Source organism: Melospiza georgiana, chromosome 1, assembly GCF_028018845.1.
Source record: "Melospiza georgiana isolate bMelGeo1 chromosome 1, bMelGeo1.pri, whole genome shotgun sequence".
Classification (NCBI taxonomy): domain Eukaryota; kingdom Metazoa; phylum Chordata; class Aves; order Passeriformes; family Passerellidae; genus Melospiza; species Melospiza georgiana.
Window position 1 is genome coordinate 4,920,775 of NC_080430.1, and position 23,950 is coordinate 4,944,724.

General features: G+C 42.6%; 1 protein-coding gene across 1 annotated transcript in view; it reads left to right on the forward strand.

Moving 5' to 3' along the window:
- The window catches only part of DLEC1 (DLEC1 cilia and flagella associated protein), a 33,482-nt gene extending 9,810 nt beyond the window's left edge, over positions 1–23,672 (forward strand). The window contains exons 14-38 of the mRNA XM_058037798.1: positions 1,103–1,295; positions 2,600–2,658; positions 3,146–3,320; positions 4,570–4,663; positions 4,887–5,017; positions 5,326–5,484; positions 6,291–6,430; positions 6,674–6,827; positions 7,934–8,044; positions 9,097–9,227; positions 9,568–9,753; positions 9,854–9,912; positions 11,346–11,497; positions 12,004–12,107; positions 13,176–13,246; positions 13,880–14,025; positions 15,053–15,187; positions 16,398–16,520; positions 17,563–17,657; positions 17,753–17,837; positions 18,364–18,573; positions 19,461–19,622; positions 20,558–20,711; positions 21,302–21,422; positions 22,992–23,672. Coding sequence (XP_057893781.1) covers positions 1,103–1,295; positions 2,600–2,658; positions 3,146–3,320; positions 4,570–4,663; positions 4,887–5,017; positions 5,326–5,484; positions 6,291–6,430; positions 6,674–6,827; positions 7,934–8,044; positions 9,097–9,227; positions 9,568–9,753; positions 9,854–9,912; positions 11,346–11,497; positions 12,004–12,107; positions 13,176–13,246; positions 13,880–14,025; positions 15,053–15,187; positions 16,398–16,520; positions 17,563–17,657; positions 17,753–17,837; positions 18,364–18,573; positions 19,461–19,622; positions 20,558–20,711; positions 21,302–21,422; positions 22,992–23,100 — 3,259 coding nt within the window. The 3' untranslated portion in view covers positions 23,101–23,672. The remainder of the gene's footprint in view (positions 1–1,102; positions 1,296–2,599; positions 2,659–3,145; positions 3,321–4,569; positions 4,664–4,886; positions 5,018–5,325; positions 5,485–6,290; positions 6,431–6,673; positions 6,828–7,933; positions 8,045–9,096; positions 9,228–9,567; positions 9,754–9,853; positions 9,913–11,345; positions 11,498–12,003; positions 12,108–13,175; positions 13,247–13,879; positions 14,026–15,052; positions 15,188–16,397; positions 16,521–17,562; positions 17,658–17,752; positions 17,838–18,363; positions 18,574–19,460; positions 19,623–20,557; positions 20,712–21,301; positions 21,423–22,991) is intronic.
- The last annotated feature ends 278 nt before the right edge of the window (positions 23,673–23,950 follow it).

The window sequence follows — 23,950 nt, forward strand, 5'->3', positions numbered from 1 at the left end:
ACACCATACTGAACATAGTGGCATCCTGATTTTGCTCAGAATCAATCAGACTTTATTTAATCAGAAATACACTTGTGCATGATTGCAGCAGATAGAGGCTGTACACTGTCAAAGCAGTGAGCAGGTCAGTGCTGGGTTTAGGACCATTAATCTAAATTGCTGTTTGCAAGCAGTTAATATCTGGAAGTTTATTTTGTGGCCTGGAAATCACACATGCATAATGCCAGAACAGGCTGATGTTTGAGTAAAGAAAGTGTGATTGGTGAACTGGATATTGTAAACTGACAAAGGATGTGACTGAGCCAATTTCCACATTTTCTCTGTGCTGTACTCACCACAGCACTCCCTGCACATCTGGTGTCAGCATTTGTATAAAACAAAGCTGGCCAGGCTGAGAGTAAACTCCATGGAAGCAGGAAGAAGAAACGTTCTTTCTGCTACAGAAAGTGATACAAGAAATTGTAAATGTCCAGTTTTATCAGTGATACTTTCAAATTCCTCCCCCTTACTAAGGCAGAATTTTTGAGGTCAGCATGAGCAAAATTCTCAAACCCATGAAGACATTCCATGGAAAACACTTCTGCTGAAACAACCTAGTTAAGCAACCTTTTCTGGATTACAGAGTGGGGCAGAGCCATGGCTATAATTTTAGATGGAGCCATTGTGTTTGCTGACATGTTAAGACCACATCTTGCATTTGGATTAAATTCAGAATATGATGTAGGTCATCAGCAGTGATTCAAGGCAAATGTACTGTTGTCAGCAGGAATAGTCTTGTTCATCCCAGATCTTTGAAAAAAGAATTGCAGAGTTTCTGAAACCTGGATTGCATGACAAGTTCAAATAAGGCAAGAAAGTGTTAAGATATCTTATACATTTATGGAATTTACTTTCACATATTTGTATGATTTACATACTCTGACTCTATGATGCCTCAGCAACTTTGTGACTCACAAAAACTGGGAAGTCAAACCCCTGTAATCTGTAAAGAGAGGAATTTCCTACCTGGAAAAAGAATCTGAACATTTTCTTAATATATTTTACTCAAACATATCTGACTTTTTAATCATAGCTTTTCTGTTGTTCATTGACTTCTTTGCAGCAATTTAGAGCTTCCCTTCTTCTGGCAGATAACAAAGCCTAATCTGAAACCATTAATACCAGAAGAAACTGCAGACTGTACAGAGGTCAAAAATAGTCAAGACCCAGAGTCAGCCTTCTCCCTAAATCCTGAGCAGGGCGTTTTGCTTCCCTATGCAGATCATGAGTTTATTCTCACTTATGCTCCACAGGAGGTATGGCTTGTGATTCCTTCCTATCTACAACCTCCAGCTGTGTATTTTTATTCAAGTCATAAAATCCTTGCTGTGCAACTTTTCTAAATTAAATTTAATTAGCTGGTACTATGCTCTGATAAACAGCGTTCAAAATGTAGAAAGTTACTGAAAGAAAACATGTTTTGACTGCAAAATTTGAGACAGTTTCTGATCTCATGTCATTTTGGGGACTGACTGGTCACAGTTCATTTTACACTGAAATTGTGGACACATCCCCACACTGCAGCTGTGCTGGCTGGTGAAGTTACCACCCTCACCCTCTGTGAGCTCCTCCACCAGCTCCTGAGCCTTCCCCCTCTTCTTGGGGGATGTGCCTTGTACCTACTCCAGCCTAAATAAGTTGGTTAACAAACACTGATGATTTAAACTGTTTCCAGCTGTAGTTTTTTAGGCTTGAAATGGGTTCTGTGAACAGCTGAGTGGTGAATTAAGGGGATAGTGGGAGCCTTTAGCAGAGAAATGCTGTGTGCAGCTGTGGGTAAGAGGGGTGCAGGGATGTAGGAATGCAGTTAGCCCAGAGAATGCTGTTCTCTCAGTTTCTGCTCCCCTGTAAATAAGGAGCATGAGCTCACTGTATCTAGAGAAACCTGATCCAAAGAAAGCCCAAGAGTGGGAATGTCCCATGCAGTGTTGATTGACAGACATAATAAATACCTCCAATTTGTATGGAAGAGAAATTAATTGGCTTTTTAAAAATAAATAGTTCCTAGAATATATATTGAATTAAAATATTCATCAAAATTAGTCTACAAACAAATGAAGCTTTTGTATAGCCTATCAGATTTAAGGCCTTTTTCTGTGTTTCTTTTTTCCCTCCTCCATTAAAATACAGAGGGCATTCTCTTCCCATGATGGAAAAGTCATGTTTCTTACTCCAGATCAGATTGATGGTCAATCAGCTGAATATTCTGGAGCAGTTGGAAGAAACTTCTTAATTAGTACAGCAGTATTGAGCTTACTGTGGGGAGCCTTTGCAGATGCTTGTGTGTAGTATGCAATATACAGGGGAAATAATAACAGGCATGTCAAAAATGAGTATTTTTCTTGGAACCCTATACCATGAGATCAGAATCTGGCTTAATGTTTTGCAGTCAAATATGTTTTCTTTTAGTAACTCCAGAGTTTGAATATTGTTTATCAGAACTTAGTACTCTGATGGTGATCATTTATCCTTTACATGTAAACCACTCTTCAATCTTTTTTTGATCTTCAGCATAAATGATTACTTGACACTAAAATCTTTTTCTCCTTCATCTGTGCAGCTGAAGAGTTATCACAGTGTGCTGCAGATGATAGTGAGGAACACCCCAGACTCACCTTGGTAAGCTGAGAAACATCTCCCATATGGCCACAATTTATCTGTGCTATTATGTTAAGTTATTGGGATTTTTCTTCTTTCTGGTGATGATGGATTGACAAGTATAAAGAATATTATCTGCACAAGTAGCTGTGGTACAAAGAGCATCTCTGATATCCTCCCCCATGCCTGGACACATGCCTGGCCCAAGCTTTTCCTCTCTTGGAAAAAGATAATACTGTCATTTTGTCTGCTTATTTTCCAGGGTTTCCTGCTGTTACTCTTTGTCACAGCAGTATGTCACTTATATACTTGTTCATGGACAGACTGGGACAGCTAGAATACCTTAAAGTATAATGAAGTTTTTAATTGGCTGAGCTAATTGCCCACAGGCAGTCTGTACTTGAGAAACTTGTGATGGTTATCAGTTTTGATCTGGCAATTAAAAGACAGGATCCAATTTAACACAGGTTTAACATATTTAATGATTCTACCATATTTCCTCCCAAAGTTTAGTAGAAGAGAGGATGCTTCAGAACATCCCAGAATGCAGAGTAGAGGATGTAATAGCACTGAAAATAGAAGTTAAAGGCTCAACAGAACCATACAATCTTCTTCTGGAACCATATGCCATTATTATCCCTGGAGAAAATTTCATTGGTGTAAATGTCAAGAAAAAATTTAAGGTTTGTGTGCTTTTCACTTCACTGTTGTCACGTGGTTTGTGTCACTGGATGTCATGGGTGTTATTAGAAGATATCAGACAGACATTGTTGTTTTAGTTTTCCTGAAATGTTTTTAAAGGAGGCCATGAATCCAGAAGGGTCTGCACTGAAATGCCCTACCCAGCCTGCTCACCCCTTCACTCCAGGCAGAGCCTTTGTTCCTTTTTCATCTCTCTACTTTGATACCACAGAGTTTGACCCTACTCAATGTTTTTCTGGGTCCCTAACCTCTTGCTTATCACTTTGTCACTCCTGTAGTGTAAAAGTTTTCCAGCTGGGAGGAATAGTCAATGGATGATTAAATTAGTTCATAACTGAGGCACTGTTCATGCAAAGAATACAGGAAGCACAGAAGAGCTACAAAAATCACACATGCTGCAGCTTCCTATATATTATTCTTTCCTGCAGGTTCTGGTAATTTCTCTTTGGCCATTCTGGGACAGAATGCTGCTGCAATTGTCCCTCACACAGCAGCCCCTTCACTATAGATCAGGATAATTTTGATCTTAGACTCACTTAGGAAAAACAGGCCTGTTGGCAAGAGCCAGGCAGGAAGACATTTCCCAGTTAATGGTTTTCCCATTTTTTCTTAGAGATCCTGCTAATCAGCTTTTGGTTTTAAGATTTCTCTCCCTAGAACTTTTTTTTTTCAATTTATACTTCCCAGTAACCCAGTATAACTACACATGTGGTAGATGTAATTAAGCCACTTACTGATGATATAACAACATCCTTTGCAGTTTCCAATTGGTGTTTTTTAGTCTTAAAAAGATAAGAATTTGAACTATGCTTAGAGATAATTGTACTTCAGAGAACAAAGTTATTTGCTGTAGTTAAGAAATAATGTTTTGACTAGATCTGAAGAGCAGGCCAAACATTTCAAGAGCTTGTATCTCCTTCACAAATAGAACTTTTGGCAAAAAAAAAGCTGCACTCAAAAGATTTTCAGTTTATGCTTAGAAATTCTGTTACATTTTTAAAAAATGGGGGGGAAGTTTAAGAGTCCCAAATATGATCATGCTCTTGGAATGAATTGTTAATGGAGTCTCTTCAGGTTTGAGGGAACACCTTCACCTATGTGAAGGAGACACTGTTAAATAAATGATGACTCAAAACCCAGTTTGCAGTGTATCAGTGCTCTCAGCAAACTGACTTGCTGCTCTGAAAGCTTAAAGTGCATTAATTGTCTCATTAATTTTAATTGTTTCAGCTGTGGAACAACAGCAAAACATTGATCAAGTACACATGGGAGAGAATCACAGACTGTGAGATCATTGAAGTTGAGCCTCGTACTGGTGTCATAGGTAAAGTTTCTGTGACTTGCAAGCAGTAATTAATGAAAGAGACAGTAATTGATTATATCAATTTATGACAGTCACAGAGCACTACAGTGCAAACTGAAAAATTACCTGATCTCCAGCCCTGTGGAGCCAGCAGGAGACTTAACTTGATTCCAGTAGCTTCATGCTTGAAGCAGGTGGTTTCTTACATAAAAGCGAGACAGGAGCCTGGTGTTCTCTCTTCTAGATGTGAATTTCTGCTGTGAATTTCTGCTGGCAATTTCTGGGAGCAAACCTGGGGTCATCAGCCGTAAGCTGCCGTGTCATGTTGAGCTGTGTCCAGAGCCAGTTATGCTGCATATTGAGGCTGCCTTTAAGGTAAGGAGCAGTTCAGTCTTGCAGGAGGATGAGCTGTGTGGCCTGGCCATTGTCCAAATAAAGCTTTTATGCCTCTCAATGGCTTGAGAAATCTGAAGTGGTGACAAACAGGAGTTACTTTTGCTATAGTGACTATTGAGTCAATGTTGATATTCCCATGACACACAGAATTTTTCTGCATTACACAGTGCATTTGGTTTCTGATATTCTCTGTGAAATCAAATGTTAATCCTAGATAATGACATGTTTCTTAATGAAGCAGTTTTGGCAGAGGTGTCCATTCTAAAGTCTGCTTCCTGCTGTCCTAGGGTCCATCTCTTTGTATTGATGTTCCATCACTCCAGTTTGGTTTGACTAAGCAGGGTGAGACTGTGTCAAGAACCTTTGAGATTAATAATCTGTCTCAGGTGCCAGCACAGTGGAGGATGCAAGAAAGCCAGGTTTTTCTAGCTCAAAGGAATGAAGAGGTAAGTCACTGCTGCAGCTGCCTGTAGTCCCTCCTTAGATATTTTATTTCTTCTGCTTAGGAGTTGTATTATTCATTCCAGCTATCAGAAGTTCTTATTGTTGTAACTTTTTACAAAACTAGTCCTGCACAGTTTCATAAGTGCATGAGTGCTTTTGAGATTGAATGTTTCTTTACAATTTTTCTCCATTTCCCTTTATTACAAATCCTCTGCCAGCCTGATCCACAGAGACACAGAGTATTTCTTGACTGACAATTATTTCAGCTGCTGCTGCTGTAAGTAAGAGTTCAAGGCTTTAACAGAGCTGAGACTGCTGAACACTCCTCCCACACACCCACATCAGCATCTTGGACCAGAATCTGAGCCCCACTCCTTGCTGATGCTCTTCCTGTGCCACTCTCCCAACCCTCCTTCCTCACCCTTCTGTCCAAGAACCTTTCCCCTTGTGGCACCTTGCTGCTGCCTGGGAGCAGGTGGTGCTGCTGAGGCTGATTGCTTCTCCTTCATGTTCCCTGTCAGTCCATTGCTTCTCCTTCATTATCCCTGTCCGTCCATGCACAGCTGACCCTGCTGTGCCCTTGGCTCTGACTGAAGCAAAGCCCTGCCTCCTTGTGTAGCCAGGCTTTCACAAAGCTGCCACTGTGCTTCCTGACATCAACCCAGGTGGGACTCGAGGGGTAGAGAGAAAGGAAACATCTGAGGAAAAATTAGACACTTGGAAGCCTTAATTAGATTCTGTGGCTTCAGCATTTTACCCTTGCTTTGCACATGTCAGAAAAATTTCTGTTCCCTCTCTCGTCTCCCAGGTATCCACCTTCACCATCCAGCCATCAGCTGGAGAAATTCCTCCTTTGGGTCTGTGCACAGTTTCAGTTCACTTCACATCACTGCAGTGCCAGCGTCTCCAGACAGTGCTGGAACTGGAGGTGGAGAATGGAGAAGGAAGGTAAGGAGGAAAAGCAGCATTTGTTTTGTTTTCCCTGAGGTTCACATCTGGTTTTCACTTCAGGTAGTTTTCCCTCCTGCAACAAAACTATGAACTCACAGTGGGGTTGTGTAACCTATCAATGAACTATCAAATTTCTAATATTGCTAAATAAACATAAACATCATTCTTCCCAGCATGCTGTTTTATGTCTAGCACGTTTCATTAACAATAACAATAGACCATCTGTGTGTTTATTTCCAGTCATCTTCCTGTTTTTGTTGAAGTTCAGACCCCCCAAGTGTGCCTGATATCTAGTCATCTAGTATTCAATGAAATTTATACTGGAGTTCCTGTCAAAGCAACCAATAAACTTTTTAACCAGACACTGCTGCCAGCAAAATACTTATGGGGAAAGGTAAATGCTCTTCTCATGGGTGAAGAATACAGCAGGGATGGAAATTGCAATTTCTGTAGGAAATACAAATAATGACTATTCTTAAAAGCTTTTCTGATGTGTCTTTTGAGTAGTCATTGCTGTTTTATTGGCTTGGAAGCAGAATTTCAGCTTTAGACCAACGTTTATTAAAAGATTAATTACCAGCTGATTTCATTATGTTCTTACTGTCTGTGGATGCCTGGGAAAATGGATGAGCAGATGTGAAGGGTCATAGGATGTAAAGCTACCAGGGTGTTAAACAAAGTACCATAGTAGTTTAGGGTTTGCACTTAATTTAGTAAAACAAAGAAATTTTAGTGCTTTTGGATTGTGTCTGAATTCTGAATTGTGTCTGAATTCACATTCTGGCTGGGATTCAGCTTACAGAGTAGGAGACCTAAATTTAGTGTCAGTTTTTAAGCTGTGTCTGAAATCTCTTTTCAGTCAATGGAAATTGGTCAGTGCCTTGGTCATTCAGATCTGGCATCCATCACATATGACATCCAAAGTTTAGCTCAATTTTCTACATAAAAGCACTCAGTGCCCCTCCAGATGTCCTCAGGTGCCCAAGGGATCCTACCAGAGCATGTACATGGTATAGGACTTACAGGAAAACACTTTGGAGCATCTGGAGCCTGGGAGGAATATCTAGAGCATTTTTCCTGATGTGTGATGTTGATGTGTGAAGAAATGAGTGGAAGCCCTGGGTACATTCCATGCTGGTCACTTAGGGAAGGTGCCAACACCAGGATTGTGTCTCCCCCACATCTGTAGTGGAGAGAGGTGGGGCACATCTGGGACCTGCTCTGGTATCAGATAGATTGGGTGCACCCTGGAAAGGCCTGAGACTGTGAGAGGGATGGGAGTGGCTCTGCTCCCAGCCCAGCAGCCTCAGGGGCACCTGAAGTTACTTGGAGTGAGTGTAGGTATGAGGATCTTACCACCCATGGGGAATTGTAAAGCCAGTCTTGACAAAATGTAGGTGCTGCTGCCTGGAAGTGTCCTAACCCTGAGAATAGCTTGGTGTTTTCAAAAGAGACAATGTGAGGGAATCAGCATGAGCTGAGTGTCCTTTCTGTTGGCAGCCCATTGGAAGCCAGGCAGGCTCCTGCTCCGTCGTGGTGTCCCCTGCCAGTGGCACCTTAGGCCCAAATGAAGAGAGGGAATTCTGCATAGAGCTGTCAGCTGACACTGTGGTAAGTTCGCAAGTTTTATATGATGCACTTTTATAAAAACAGCAACACTGGCTTTTTCATCTCACCTCCATCTGGCAAAAGGAAGAAATTCTGTGTACAAAACCACGTGCTCTTTTTCCCAGAAAATATCTCTGAAATGACTTTGCTTTAGGGATACCACAGTTGAAAGCAAGAATTAAAGAAGTGTACATGGTGTGCAATTTCTGCCCTGTTTCTTTATATCTCAGCTGTTCCTGTTTTCTTCCTTTCTTGAAGTCCTGTACAATTGCTCTTAATGCTTATCACTCTTCTTGGAGCATACAGATCCTCACTTTGGATTATCTGGAATGATAAGGAGCAGAGTGGCATATACAGTGTATATTTGGTTTTCTGAATGCAGCTAGGTTCATAACATTTTGATATTTGAAAACTTAAAAGGGGCTGATGGGACTGAGAATCTGCAAAATACAGGAGCAGAGCTTACAAACTCTAGGAATTCAGAAAAATACTTTACAAGGGCATTGAAATACCTGAGCTAAAGCAGCTAAATACAGGATCTTCCTATAGATATGGTGTCTTAGTTCCCATTACAGTCACTGGAGACTTGGGTTTCATTTATTTGCTTAAAAGTAGGTGTTCTGTACTATCAGAGTTATTATTTAAAATTATGTATCTGTGGCACTTGGGAACATGGTTTAGTGGTGGCCTTGGCAGTGCTGGATTAATGTTTAGACTCAGTCATCTTAGAAGTCTTTCCAACCTAAATGATTCTATGATTCAATACTTGGAGCATAGGAATTATGTCAGAAATCAGTAATGGAGCAGTTTTAGGCTCACAGACAGCTGCAGGTACAAAGCTGAGAAACAGCCACTAATTTTTTACCTCAGCGCTGCCTTCTAAGCAGCTCTGATGCTGCAGAAAATGCACTGAAAACAATTCAGTAAAACCTCTCACAATTCTGTTGTTCTGGGTTTAATCCAGGGAAGTTTACACAGTTTTAAAAATAAATACCTTGCCTTTCTTCTGTGATAGATGCTTCATTCCCAAGGAAACTTGATTCTTTGCTTTACAGGGGGAGCTGAAAGACCTCACACTTTGCTGTAGCATAGAAGACATGGCTGAACCCCTCTTCCTGAGCATTTCTGGAGAAGTGAAGGGACTTCATGTCACATACTCAGTAGCTTCTGCCAGTGGAGCTGACAGGTAATATCTAACTGAATATTATTTCATTTTTCTGATACACAGAATGATGACTGTATTTTGGAACATGCTCATCTTTATATCTTTTCATATAAGTAAGTATGTCTCTAATTTGGTAGACTGGCATGTTATACAGGATAAAAATCTGACCCCAGATGAATCCTTATATGGGTAGAAATGAAAAAATGAAAAGCAGAAAATGCTGATGGCAAAAATCATAGACTGCATGGTCCTTTTACACTGTGCATCACAACCACATTGCACATTTTTAAATGTCCTGAAATCATCTGCGGCATAAGAACATAAGACCCATGTCTAAATACTACTGTTATTTTTCTGGCAGTGATGAAGGACAAATGCCACAAAGCCCATGTGAGCTTCTTTTGGACTTTGGGTCTGAAGTTGCAGTCAAAGATGTTGTAAAGCATCAGCTGATTCTTACAAATCTCTCAGGAATCAGAGCTCCATTCACACTGGAAGCTGAGTATTTCAGTGCCTGTTTGGTCCCTCCAGAACAAGGAGCCTGCCCGTGAGTCTTGCTGTTCTGCATAATGATTCAAATACTAATTTAGGTCTGGTTTAAACCTGAAATCAGATTAATTTTTTTCTTTTTTTTCATGCTCTCCAAGCTACCTGGTGAAAAAAAGGGGGCCTGTCACAGAGCATGCAGCCAGAAAAGTAAAGTCAGGTATGAAAATATTTCTTCTGTGGAGAGAAAGTGAAAGCCAGCTGAATGCCAGCACTCAATGTGCCAGTCAGGCACATCTTCTCATTGTTGGAGTATTTGGTGAAGTCTAAACTGTTAAATTACTTAATTCCTCTGTTCATTCCTGAGTTTGAAAGCCCAGCTGGTATAAGCATTAGGTCAATCTCTCCTTTTTCCTTTTTCCTTTTTCCTTTTTCCTTTTTCCTTTTTCCTTTTTCCTTTTTCCTTTTTCCTTTTTCCTTTTTCCTTTTTCCTTTTTCCTTTTTCCTTTTTCCTTTTTCCTTTTTCCTTTTCTTTTCCCCTTTCCTTTCCCTCTTTCCTTTCCTTTTCCCCTTTCCTTTCCCTCTTTCCTTTCCTTTTCCCCTTTCCTTTCCCTCTTTCCTTTCCTTTTCCCCTTTCCTTTCCCTCTTTCCTTTCCTTTTCCCCTTTCCTTTCCCTCTTTCCTTTCCTTTCCCTCTTTCCTTTCCCTCTTTCCTTCTCTCTCTCTTCCTTCCTTCCCTTCCTTCCTTTTCTTCATCGTTTTCTTGCAAACAACAGTATGAAACAAAGTTGGTGATTCTGGTGACAGTCCACTCCCAGAACACTCCCAGCACATGGGATGGATGACATGCAGAATGTTTGGCTCTTTCTCTCCCACACAGTTTTCCAGCACCAGTGCAGCAAGTTTTTCTCCCTCAAACCCTTTACCATACCTTCCCCACTGTGGAAAGCTACAGCACAGCCCCATCTGTCATTTCTGATGTGTTGTACTGAAAAATGATAATATTTACAGCCACATGAGACTGAGGGAGGGAGGAAATGGGAGCAAAAAGCTGTGAAGTGTGGATGTGTTTTCTGTATCCAAAATAAAACTTGCACATATTGGTACCTTGCCATAGAGTTTGGTATCTGTTCCACAGGCAGAGCTTTTCAGCTGTTGAGTTAGTGCTTAAGATTAGAAAAATGCTGTTCTGACAGATTCCATGCAGGCCTAGGTAACTCAGAATGTGGAAAGGCTTTGCTCTTTGTAATTAATTCTTTGCATGGAAGAGCACACAGAGGTAAACAGGCAGCTGCTAGTGAACAAGAATCAGTCAACACAAATCCCAGCCAATTTTTCTCAGTTTTTTTTCAGGTAACCAGCTAGTGCCTTGTATATCCCAAAGAGTTCTGGATCAGGTTTCTGGAAGGGTTGTCCTGCTGTAAAATATTCTGGGCAAGCACTAACTCTAAAAACAAAGTAAGACCCACTGCAAAAGGGAGCTTGGGTAAAGTGGTACAAATGTGAGCTGTGCAAATGATCCCAGGGTTTCTAAGTCAGTGAGGTTAAGCTGATTAAAGGCAACTAAAATTGTGGTCCTGTGTATTCTTTGAAAGACTAACTTTGTTCCATTTCCTCAGAATTCATGAAATTCTTCTTTGCTCTGCTCCTTCAGAGTTTGCAGCAGCGTTGCTGTCCCAGGGGAAGGGAGCAGCTTTCCATATCCAACCTTCCTCAGGAACTCTGGAGGCTTTCCAGCAGCTCACCATAGAAATAGCAGCTTACAACAACATGTGGGGAGAGTACCAGGATTACCTTGTCTGTAAGGTAGGTGAGGTTTTGGTTTTACCATTGCAGATTTTACACTAATTATATTTCCCAGATGCCTTTCTGTTAGAAATACTTTATCAGTCTTTTAAGCCTTCAGTAAAAATTCAGGATGGATCTTGCTATACCACTACTTTCAATGACATGTAAGGAGCAATTGTTTGGTTTTAGGGGGACATGTTTATTCTTTGGGAGGTTTTCATGTGCCTTGAAAATGACTGGAGTAGTTTTGATTTATAACATCTGTTTGGGAGCTGGCCAGTGCACTGCTCTGCTCTACCAGTACCATAGATTGTGTTGTGTAGAAAAGCAGCAGGAAAGCTGATAAATGCATGAGGTATTGCATTCTCCTGCTGAGAAGAGTTGTTGTTAGCATATAAATTAGAGGTTGTCAAAGGAAACTAGTCAAAATTATTTGAAAATCCAATCAGTTTGCAAAACATAATTTCATAACACAGAGAACTAAGGTGTTATCTTGATTCTAATAGCAAAAATTCCTTTAACAGGTTGGACACTTACAACCTAAATTAATTCCTATGCAAATGACTGTGAAAGGCTGTCCAATCTTCCTGCAGGTGACAGGACCAAAACCAGAGCCACCCATTGTCAGGTATAGTGCAAAATACTGTCAGACAAATCAGTGAATGAAATGCCAATGGGCTGCAGCCAACACACACACCTGTTCCATCTTGTGATATAATGAGAAGGTCAGCAAAGTGTCAGTCAAAGCACAGTATCTGCTTCTAGAACATCAATACATTTTTTTTCTGCCAACACAATTAGAATATAATCTGCACTACAAGTCTGCTGAAGTGTGCCAGCTGTCTCTGTTCTGGGCTTGCAGCTGTAGAATTTCACCCAGTGCAGCCTCATCTGGCTCTGTGGAGATGGCAGCTGGCACATGGTGGCAATTCTCATCACCCACAGCTCATTTCTCCCTGGCCCTTTACCTGCACCAGGAGAAATGCAGCCCTGAGGTCAGCAGGGGAAGGTTTAAACCTTCTCATGCAGCAAATGGCATCTGCACCTTGGGATGAGGGGTAAGGGCTGGTTTTTGGGGAGCCCCAGCACTGCACATGGTTACTCTGAAATGTCTGAGACAACTGAAAAAAATTGGGGAATAAAGAAAAGAGACAGATAAAATAAACCAATATTGTACTTCACAGTGTAGGCCATGTGTGGTGGTGTTCACAGGGGTCCCAGGATGAGGGAAGAGACAAGAATGTTGACTCCATGTTTCAGAAGGCTGATTTATTATTTTATGATATATATTATATTAAGACTATACAAAAAGAATACAACAAAGGATTTCATCAGAAGGCTGGCTAAGAATAGAAAAGGAATGATAACAAAGGTTTGTGACTGACCAAGACAGTCTGGACAGCTGGGCTGTGATTGGCCATTAATTAGAAACAACCACGTGAGCCAATCACAGATGCACCTGTTGCATTCCACAGCAGCAGATAATCAATGTTTACATTTTGTTCCTGAGGCCTTTCAGCTTCTCAGGAGGAAAAATCCTAAGGAAAGGATTTTTCATAAAAGATGTCTGTGGCAGCCATGCCTTACCTGAGAGCCACTCCAGTGCAGCCAGATCATTTCCACTTTTAAACAACTCTGCAGTGATTTCAGACACTTCTGTTCTCTGCATGCACTGACAGCAAGCTTCCCTGTCCAGGTTTGGCACTCAGATCTCAGGAGGGTCCCCTGTGCTTCGGAGGGTCCAGCTCAACAATCCCACTCCCTTTGGTAAGGATGGCTTTTGAACAGCAAACATTGATGCCTTCATTGTGTTCCTTATAGAAATAAAAGTAGAAGGACCTATTAACCTGTTAATTGACAGGCATACTTGTTCCCTAATGAAGATGTTTTTAGCAAAAAAAAAAAAAAAATAGAGGGTGACTCAATGTGTTGCCACTATGCAATTGCACATCCCATCCTGATGTAGCTGGGTTTCCCCTCATTAAAATGGTGGGAATTCAGGATTTTCCATCCTGTTTTTATGGATTTCTTACAACACTAAGCCTGGTCAGTCAGGTGTGCTACCTGCTTTTTACTGGCATCATCTGGCTCTTCTGTTCTATCTTTTTAGCTTTTCAGATCAAAATAAGTCAATAACATTTTTTAAAATTTTAATTCTACTAGATCCATTTGCTTAAACAAAATATTCATCGTTTATTTTGATTATAGTTTAGGACATAGAAAGTGGCCAAACTGTAGCAAGCTCTAAAATAATTTTAATTTACAGCAAACATGGGAAACCTAAGAGATACATTTTAATACAAATCCTGTTGCCAGACACAAATTTGATATTCTGGTACCAACTAAGCCATGAGCCCTCACTGACTGGAAGTAATTGTCCTTTTTTCCTTTCCCATTCAGACATCCGGCTGGACTTGGAAGTTTACAACCAAGAGCCAGATGATGAGAAGCTGGTGGACCTGTTGGTGCTCTTTGGAGACCCTTTTCCTCCTTTGGACATGGCTGGAAAGGAGGCTGCATCAAGTGGTAGCCCCTCAGAGTCAAAGGTAGTGTTAAAGCTGGATCCAGCTGCCATTCCCTGTGGGAGCATTAATCCAGCTCTGGAAAGCACAGATGAGGTCAGCTCTTAGGCTGTTTCTTGTACTGCTGCTGAGATACATGATGGGATTTTGGCATGAAGGGTTGAAAACAATAACAGGAGATAGAACTTGTAACTAAGAGCTGGATTGTTAAAAGGAATGTCAGCTCCTCTCCCAGTTAAACATGCAATATTGTGGGTAAGTGGCTTTGGGGATCAACAATCTGTTTCCAGAGTGAGCTATAAGCAATTAGCTCTCTTTAAAAATATTTAAAAAGCTAAAGAAATACTATTTAAAATACTGTCAGTGACAAACTATTGTCATTATTACATGAAAGAATTAAAATAACTAAACCTCCTTAATTTGGCTCTGCTTTTCTCATGGGTGCTTTCTGGTGTCAACAAGTGCTGTAGTCAGGGAGCAGAACCTACCCTGCAAATTTCAAATTGCACCTAATGATATGGAGGTATTATCCCAGTGCTAAAATTAGATTGATTCTTTTAGAATATGGTAACATCTATTACACATGAAGTTTGATTATAATGTGGCAATTTAGTGTCTTGGGGGGCTGGCAGTGACAGGGAGAAGGTATCCCCCAGGATATTCTATATTTCTCTGGCAAAAGCTTCACAGAAAAAATATTAAAATCACATTTTCTCTGCTTCAGCTCAGCATGCCCAGTTATTTTGAACAGAGCTCTAACCTTTCTTGTGCACAAAAGGAACAGCACTGCCCCAGAGTGCTGGTTTGTATAATCAGAGGTGTCAAGATTGGGTAGAACTGGACCCAAGCATGCACATTTTCCAAGGAATTCAGGAGAGCTACTCTGTGGATGAGAAATTTAATGTACAGGACACATCCACATGTCCAGCCCTTGTGCCAGAAAGAAACTGGAGCTGGCCATGCTTCCTGAGCAGTTCCCTGTGCACATCACTCACATTCCTCCCTTGCAGTGTAACAGTTTTAACCATTCCCCACCCCTGTGTCTCTGCAGCCTCCAGGTTCTGACAGCAAAGAGATGGAAATCAGCAGCCAGGAGTCTGCAGGAGAGAAAAATATCTCTGTACTCATCCGACCTCATGAGGGGGTGCTTGCAGACAGCCCCTACTCCGTTGCTCCAAGGCAGATAGTAAGCTTTTACATTTTCTTTGGGCTTAGTTTTAGCACATTTTCTGCAGGGCAGAGAATACAGAGAAGGAGAAGGAGGTGGCTTTGAGTTTGGTTTGAGGTAGACTATTAAGCAGTGAAAGGAAGGCTTTGGAGATGATCATGAGAGGAGTTTGCAAGGTCAACAGAAAGTGTCCTATCTATATCTGAGCAGTGACCTGATGACTGGACTTAAGTGTTGTACACCAGAGTGACATCTCTGGTCTTCTCACTTGGGCTGGCATGGTGAAATGTGGGAGCCATCCAGCCTGAAGCTGTGGAAGCATGCAGAGCTGGAAAGGGGTGCTCTGTAGATAACTGGTGAATAAACCATTGTAACCACAGTGCTTCACAAGTGAGATCTGCAAATACACAGGGTCACAATCCCTTAGGAATATCATAAAATCAAGTCAGCACTAGAAAGATCTAGCTGTGAGTGACAGGGCTGCCCAAAACATCAGTGTGCCAGTTTTATTTTTAAATATTTTTTGCCAAAGGGTTTCAGTTACAAGTTAAAATGAGCTAAAGATTACATAAAAGGAATGATGATAGAAATGAAGCTGCAGTCAGCTCTGAGGTGGCTGAGGCTGAGAAAGGTCAGACAAACAACTGCCTCACTGTGGAGGCAGCTTTTGTGGGGTGTAGCCAGCAGCAATATCAGCATTTAACCTGCACAATTCACCTAAAGAAAGTATAATCTAGCCAGCCTGTAAATCCCAGAAAATCCACTGCAGCTGGCTAGTGCATGTGATTATATTCCCGGCTGTCATGTAAAATTAAAAAATAGCCAAGACTAAACTGAGCTGTAAAATACTTTTAGTTCACACTTGTAACTCTTCAAAAAATGTTTCATATATGAAAGTTGTGGAATAATCACCTAAGGTAGCCAAGCAGTAAGAGTGGGCAGAACTGGGTATTTTTAAAAACAAACAGATGTGTACATGTTTGTGCACTTAGAGAGTTGGTTTGTGACCGTGCTTAAACTCTGCTGATGCTGAAAAGTGGCCACAGTGATATTTGCAGTTGAGGTAATTGTCAGTTTGGCTGTCACATGTTGGCATTTCCGTGCAAGCCTGAGCCCGTGCCCGGGGGATTGCGTGCTGCTTGTGCAACTCCGTTTTGGCAGCCGAGTCCCGAGGTTCTTGTGCAATCCCCGACGGCTCCGTGCCCTGAACGCTCTCTCCCGGCCGCAGGTGGTTCCAGGAGGTGGCAGCAGCGACATTTACATCTCCTTCACCCCGCTCGTCATCCCCGACACCGAGGCGGAGCTGTGCTGTGCCGCGCTGCTGCTGGGCTTCATGAGCCTGGACAGCAAGGTAAACTGGCTGTCACCGCAAGGCCAAAGGGGAATGTCATTTCCCTTCCTGTATTTATGTACAGGCTGCTGTTACCTGGCCAGTCTGTGTAAACAGTCCAGTTCCTGCCATCCTGTACATCCTTCCTTAACCAGGGTTGTTCATCTGTTGCATTTCTCTTGGAGCTTGGAAGCGTTCTGGGGTGGGAATGTCACCATCTCCTTGCATTGTCTGGGGCAGCAAACCCCAGACAAAAGCCCAGGGGTTTGAAATGCTGTCACAACATCAGGTTTTATTGCTAACAATAATTAACAATGGAAGTGAGACTCAGGACTGCTGAGTCCTGTTCCTGGCTCTGAATCCACCTTCCTGTGTGAATTTGGACAGCATATATCTCCTCTGGGAAGCTTCCTCTTCAACAACTGCTGATGTGAGGCTTGATCAGGGTTTTATGAATGGCTCAGTGATTCCCTGACATGAATTGTTGCAAAGGTGCAAGGTGACCTGAATGAATGCTAATAGAATGTTCAATAAAAACAACCCTAATAATCCTTATTCCTGAAGAAAGGGAATGCATGATGCTCACTCACCTGGCTTGCAAAGGCTTCATTAATTTCATATATATCAATGTCACTCAGAGTCAGACCTATGGGCCAGAAAAGCCAGGAGTAGAATAATAGAGTCCTGGAATGGTATGAGTTGGAAAGGACCATCTAGCTCCAACCCTGCCATGGGCAGCAACATCTTTAACCAGAAAAAGTTACTCCACACTCCATCCAACCTAGCCTTGAATGTTTCCAGGGATGGGGCATCCACAGATTCTCTGGGGAACCTGTTCCAGAGTCTCACCACCCCCAGAGTGAAGAATTTCTTCCCAACATCTGACCTAAACCTTCCCTGCACCTGTATTATCACCCACAGCCATTCAGAGTCCAGCTACTGCTTGGCCTCTGCTGTTCCATCATTGCCAAGCAGAGCCCTATTTTGGCTGCCAGCTCCAAGCAGCATTTCAGGTTCAGTGCTGCCATTTCTCACAGGATTTCTGTTCCCATCTTGTTGGCAGCTGGCCAGGGGGGTGCCCAGCAAGGTGCGGCGCAGCCACGTCTACGACGCTCCCCCGCTCCGAGTGCACGTGGAGGCTGTCCTGAGACATCCCCTGTGAGTGCCACAGTCACAGCTGCCACCCTCATGGCAGGCTCAGCTGGGACAGGGATGTGACAGGGATGTGACCAGCCCTGCTTCTTTACACTCAGGTTGGAAGTGGAGATGGATCACGAGAGAGGAATGGTGTTTTATTCAGTGGCGAGTGATCTCCTACCTGCCAAGCCTTTCTCTGGAGTGAGTATTTCCCACACTGATGGATTTGGCTGCTTTTTATTGTTGTGCTGCTGGGAGAATTCAGAGCTGTGTGCACATGGATGTGAAAATGCTTCCTAATCACCAGTAGCCTCATTTTCTGTATTGCACATAACAAGAAAGGAACAACAACAACAAAAAAAAGCATACAAGCACTTATTAGCCAGGAATAAGAAAAGCTGATCTCAGACAATGCCTGTTTTATTCAAATTTTTTTTTCATTGTAAGGGAGTTTTTAAGTAGAAAAATAAGTTCTGATTTTCAGGACATGAAAGTCCAAAAAGCAAAATGAGTCACTTCAGTTGGGTGACCCTTGGCATTTGAAAACTTAGACTTTATTATGTTACTTTTATTTTGGCTTTTCACTCAAGAAATGTTGAGTAACGCAGGTAGAAAATAGTGGGTTGCTTTGGGGTAAAATCCTTCAGATTTTACCATTACCAAACAGAGCAACACAGACCTCTCCAGGGAGTTAAAACTGACCAGTTCTGAATCATTTCTCCCCCAGGTTTTGACAGATGCAGTAATTACTCAGAGTTTGAAACTCATGAATTGTACCAAGGTCCGGCTGTACTTCAGGCTCTTTCTGTCTACACCCTCTATGCCCTTCAGCCTCTGCAGCTCAGATCCCAAAAAGAGCACAGAAACATCCCACAGCAAGAAGGAGGAAAGGAAACAGCAACTGCAACATGTACTTTATCCACAGCAAAACATGCTGGTAGGCTCAAAAATAATAATCCTGTGCCAGATTAGAGAGTTTAGTAATTGGTGTGTTAGTGTGGCCTGGAGGAACCACAGAAAAACACAACTGGTATAGAAATCTCCCAGTTTCAGGGGAAATAGTGCTGTATTAGCAAATGCTAATTACTGCCATTTTGCCTCCTACATTGCAGGTGCAGGTTTTTTTTCTGCAAATAATCTTTTTTCTGTTCCTGATGTGCTTTTCCCATCAACTCTGACCTGTTGCAAACTCTTGCAGAAAACCCTGTGGGTTTGCAGCTCACTTAAATCAATAGCCATATATATGTTGGACAAATTAAAAGATTTCCAAGGACTGCAGTCTTCCCTCATTTCCTTAAATTGGATGTGGGCAGTGCAAGGAGAGGAAAATTTGATTAGTTTTGGGTGTACAAATTACATTAAAGGAAATGAAGTCCCAGAGTAGAGAATTAGGTAACCTGCAAAGAATGAGTAACTGTTCCATTTTTGAAGTGTGCTTCTCATTTTGCTGTGTTCATTTTGACACACACATCTCAATTCTGCTTGTGGGGGAAGAAAGAGAATTTAGATGTCTGACAGCTTTGGGAATGTGGTATTTGTACCCTCAGGAACTCAAAACCTTTGGCTTGCTAGAGGCTGTTTCTCCCCTGTGGTTCAGAGATCAGCTGTTCCCCTTTACACTCCATCTCTGTGTACTGCATTCACAGGAAATAGCTGTGGTTTTTTTCTTTAATTGTATTGCTTTGTTCCAGTGGGAATTTGGCTGCTGGCATGACACCTTTGGGTTCCAGTGGGAAAATGTGTGCCTGGGCCTTTGTGTACTTTGGATTTCCTGCCCACAGTTGTCATCTTATGTGATGGTCATCAGGATTTCTCTTCCCACAGGTGCAAGTGTCATTCCACACAAGTCTGGAGTTACTCAGGTATCAGCATTTGCCAGAGACCCAGCTGCTTCCTGGATGCCAAGTGCTCCAGCTGGAGAGTGGAGAGAGAAAGCTGAAGTTTCATCAAAATCTGGTCATTGAGCACAGTAACTGCACTACCCAGGTGAGGTCAGGACAGGGCTCTGGGGCCTGGGAAAGGGCTGTTTCAGCAGCATCTCTGACTGGGATTAGGATTTACTCAGCCTTGAATTACTCTGGAGTAAATGGGGTCATCCAGGGAGGTAAATGGCTGTGGGGCTGCTCTCTGCTGATTCTGCAGGTGATTCCCAGGTGGGCTGTGCAGGTTGGGGTCACACCCTGGTACCCCAGCTCTGCATGGCAGCCCGGGTGACACTCAAAGCACCACACACCCAGTCTCAGGATGACTCTGAGACAGCAGTCAGGGCTGTCTCAGGGAACAAGCCATGCCTGAGTCACCAGGCAATGCCTCCTGCAGCAACCAAGGGCTTCTGGAAAGGCTCCTGAGTCCATTGAGCTCCTGCAGTGTGGTCAAAGGCCAGGTGCATGTAAAAACTGATCCCTTCCAGTCAGAAATCTGTAACCCCTTCCCAGCCTGCAACACCCAGCACACTGCAGGCACTCCTGTGTTCCTTTCACACCAGGTATCTCTGAGGCAGGACCTGTGTGAGACTGAGCACCATACCTAAGATACAGTCAAGTGAATCATAACCTTGGGCAATCTGCACAAACTGAATGACTCACAGTGGGCCATACACAGTCCTGAGGGACCAGGAGATGCTGTAATGTCTGCAACTCCACAGAAAACCCTAAAAACAAATGAGAATGTTCACTCTGTGTTACTTCATTAAGACCACAGAGTCTGGTTTGAAAACCTGTCCCAAAAAAGTAACACACAAGCAACAACTTCATTCACTCAAGGCTGTAGAATGGGAATTGACTCTATTGTGAAAGAACACAGAACAATCATTCTTGATTCAGTGGTTGGGGTTAAGAATGATCCAGCTAGAGCAGGAATTACTAAAGCTCTGTAAAACTCAGGTGGGTTTTATTCTCTTTTCCCTTTCCCCTGTTTTGCAGCTGGTCCCAGTGACTGCCTACCTCACTGTTCCAGTCCTGGAGCTCTCCTGTGACAGGGTTGATTTCCAGAGCTGCTTTGTTGCACAGACCAAGACAGAACATGTCTTCCTGTATAACAGGAGTGGCTGCAGGAGCTACTGGACTGCTTTCCTGGGTATTCTGGTTTTGCAATTGATTTCCTTGTTACAGAGTTTCACTAAGACTGCATGCACTCACTCAATATAGGGGCAAAATGTGATGATCCTGGGTGCAAACATGGTTTGCTTTTGTTCTCACTGATGTGGCCTTTTTCCTTCCTCTCTTTCCCCTCCTTTTTTTCACAATATTATCAGTACCACTACTGATTTCAGCAGTTACTCCACATCTAACCAAAAGACTGAGTCTCAGCCCTCACAATGCTTGGACATGCTCTGCTCATTTATAAATCAGTCCTGAGGGGCAACAAGAACCAGCAGCTCCTCATGGGTTGTTTCAGCATGAGCCTAATGCTGTTAATAATAGATGTTAATAACAGATTCCAGAGGAAAGAAGATCAGGGCCTTATTATTTCAGTGTGGAGACCACTGATCACTGCCCTTGATGAGAAGATGAAAGCAGAGTCTGGGCACATGCACAGAAACCCTGACAGTGTGAGACATGATGTGTTAGTTGCTCAGCAAAGAGGAGCATTGCCATGAGTGCTGCTTGCTGTACAGTTAGAGGGTGTTGGATGGCTTTGTTTGACATTTGCCCCTTCCACTGCAGATGAACAGAAAAGCCCTAAGGCCATGCAGGTATTTTCCATCTTCCCAACCAAAGGCATTTTGGAGGCACGTGAAGGGGAGGCACCTACCAGAGAGATTCTGCAGATCAGCTTTGCTGCAAGGTACAGTTAACTGTAATTGTGACTGAAATTGTGCTCTTCACAGAGAGCTGGGCTTGCTCAGCCTGGAGAAGGCTCTGGGGAGCCTCAGAGCCCCTAAAGGGGCTCCAGGAGAGCTGGAGAGGGACCTGGGACAAAGTGATGGGAAAGGGGGAGTGGCTGCACACTGCCAGAGGGCAGGGTTAGATGAGAAAGAACTTTGCCCTGTGGGGGTGGTGAAGGCTGCCCAGGGAAGCTGTGGCTGCCCCATCTCTGGAATTAAGGCCAGGCTGGATGAGGCTTTGGGCAACCTGTTCTTGTGGAAGGTTTTCCTGCCCAGGGCAGGGGCTTGGAACAAGATGAGGTTTGCTGTCTTTTCCAACTCAAAACATTCCATGATTATATGATGACCAAAAGATTTAAATTTCTTTGTTCTGATTAGGGAGATGCAACTCATTTAAAAAAATAATTTTTCATTACAAAGTATTTTTGGAGGTTATCACAGGGTGGCAGCAAGTTAGAGTAAGTCTATCCTAGTGATTTCAGTGAGCTCTGAAAACTGCTGACAGGGAAATTTCAAGCAAGCTGTAGGTGAGTTATTGCCATAACTCCCATCTCCTTGGAACACAACCCAGTGTTTTCCATCACTGGAGCCACTGATGCTGCAGTGGGATGGAGCCTTGAGCAGCTGCACTAAACTGTCCCTACTTAGAGGAGCATGGTGGTCCAGAAGCCTCCCCAGGGTCCTGGCTGCCTAAATTTTTCTGGAATTCTGCTGAATATGCCTGAAGCATTTCTTTTTGTCTGACAAATACACTAACCAGCATGGCTGAAAATGCCTGGAAATACCAGAAAGCAAAGATGTTTCTGTTTAGCAACCAGCTCATCTGTGGGGCTCCATAGGAAGAATTCCCAACACAGCAGAGTGTGGGATCAATGTGGCAGTAGGAGATAATTATATGCAAGGTGTGAGGTGATTTTAATAATTCACCTCCCCACTTCAGTGGTCTTTCTGCAGGGGAATTGTTTTATGAGAAGGAAAAAACAAAGACTGGTAGAACAGGCATTTGCTTCAGGCCCTTACAACAGCTGGCACTTGGGCACAGAGAAATCCTCCACAGGAGCACTGAGTGGCATTAGCCTTGGGCAAATAATGCTCTTCAACTTAGTGCAAAACTAGAGTTGTTGTAACCTTTTTGATGTTAATTTACAGTTTGGACTCCACTGCCTGCCCCTTGTCTCAAGAGGAGTGACAGAAACTTTTCCCTTCAAACTTTGTCACAGGGAGGAGTTGTCCCATCAAGGCAGTGCAGGTGTTTGCTCCCAGCAGAGCTTCATTTCATTTATTCACCTAAACCAGAATTTCCCAAGTAGGATGATATTCTCATTCTTGCAAAACATGAATCCAATGTCTTCAGGCACAGAGCTGAAGATCCTTTTCCAACACCTTGTACCCATGGAACACAGCCCTGTGCACTTGGCACTAACATTAGTGACCTGAGCATTCTTAGGACACCACTGTCCCCTTTTCTTCTCATCCCTAAACACAGGGCTGCATGTAGCTGTAACTGAACTTTTTGCTGTGCATTGTAGGAGCAACACTGACTATGAAGCAATTGTGACCATTTCTGGAATGCTGGAAGAGAAGCCTTGCAAGCTGCACCTCAGAGGGAGGGGAGTGCACTGTGGGAAGGTGCATTAAGCAGGACAATGTCAAGGTAACAGGTTGGATGCAGATGTGCCAGCAGCTGAGCCTGTATTTTCATCTACTTCTGTTTTTAGTAGGGACTAAAATTTCATTTTAGCAGAATGAAAATTCAGGTTATGAGGAAAGAAATTCTCCTGGTACCTTAACCAGTCATAATCACACTCTGTACTTTTACTTTTATTGCTGTGATAAGCTCAGCTTTAGGCACAGCACAAGGTTTTAAATTGCAAAGCAGCTGTGTAAGTCAGGCCAAAGCCCTCTGCAGAGCCCAGCATACCTTGAATCACAGCTAAAGACTATTCATACCTTAAAGTAGCTTTTGTTTTGCCTCATTTATTTGTTTGACATTAAAATGGACATTGACACATAATAAAACAAGAATTGGTGAATAGGCCAGCATTTCCCAGGCTATTTTCTCAGTGCCTTACATGAAAAAGGGAAGAGAGAACTTTCCCTGGTCTCCTTGGAAAATTACCAACCTGTGTGTTTCATCATGCTTGGGCCTTGAGAACATCCCCTTCAGCAACAGAGGGAGGAACCCTTCTTCATTTTCATTCTTTCCCCCCACATGGTTCCCATTTACTCTCACTTCTCTTTAAACTATTTTAGTATTATTTTAGCTAAAGGTCACTGGAATTCCCACTTCTGAGTTTGTTAAATTTTCCACTTCCATGAAATAAAAGGCTTTTATAAATGGCTCATTATTCCCTCTAAATAATTCAATGTTTTGGCTCTAAGACAGGACCTGTGTGATTGCTGGGTGAGACAGGTTACAGCATGGGATTGTGAAAATATCAGAGAGCTCTAACTCATGATGACCTTCAACTAAAAATCATCATAAAAA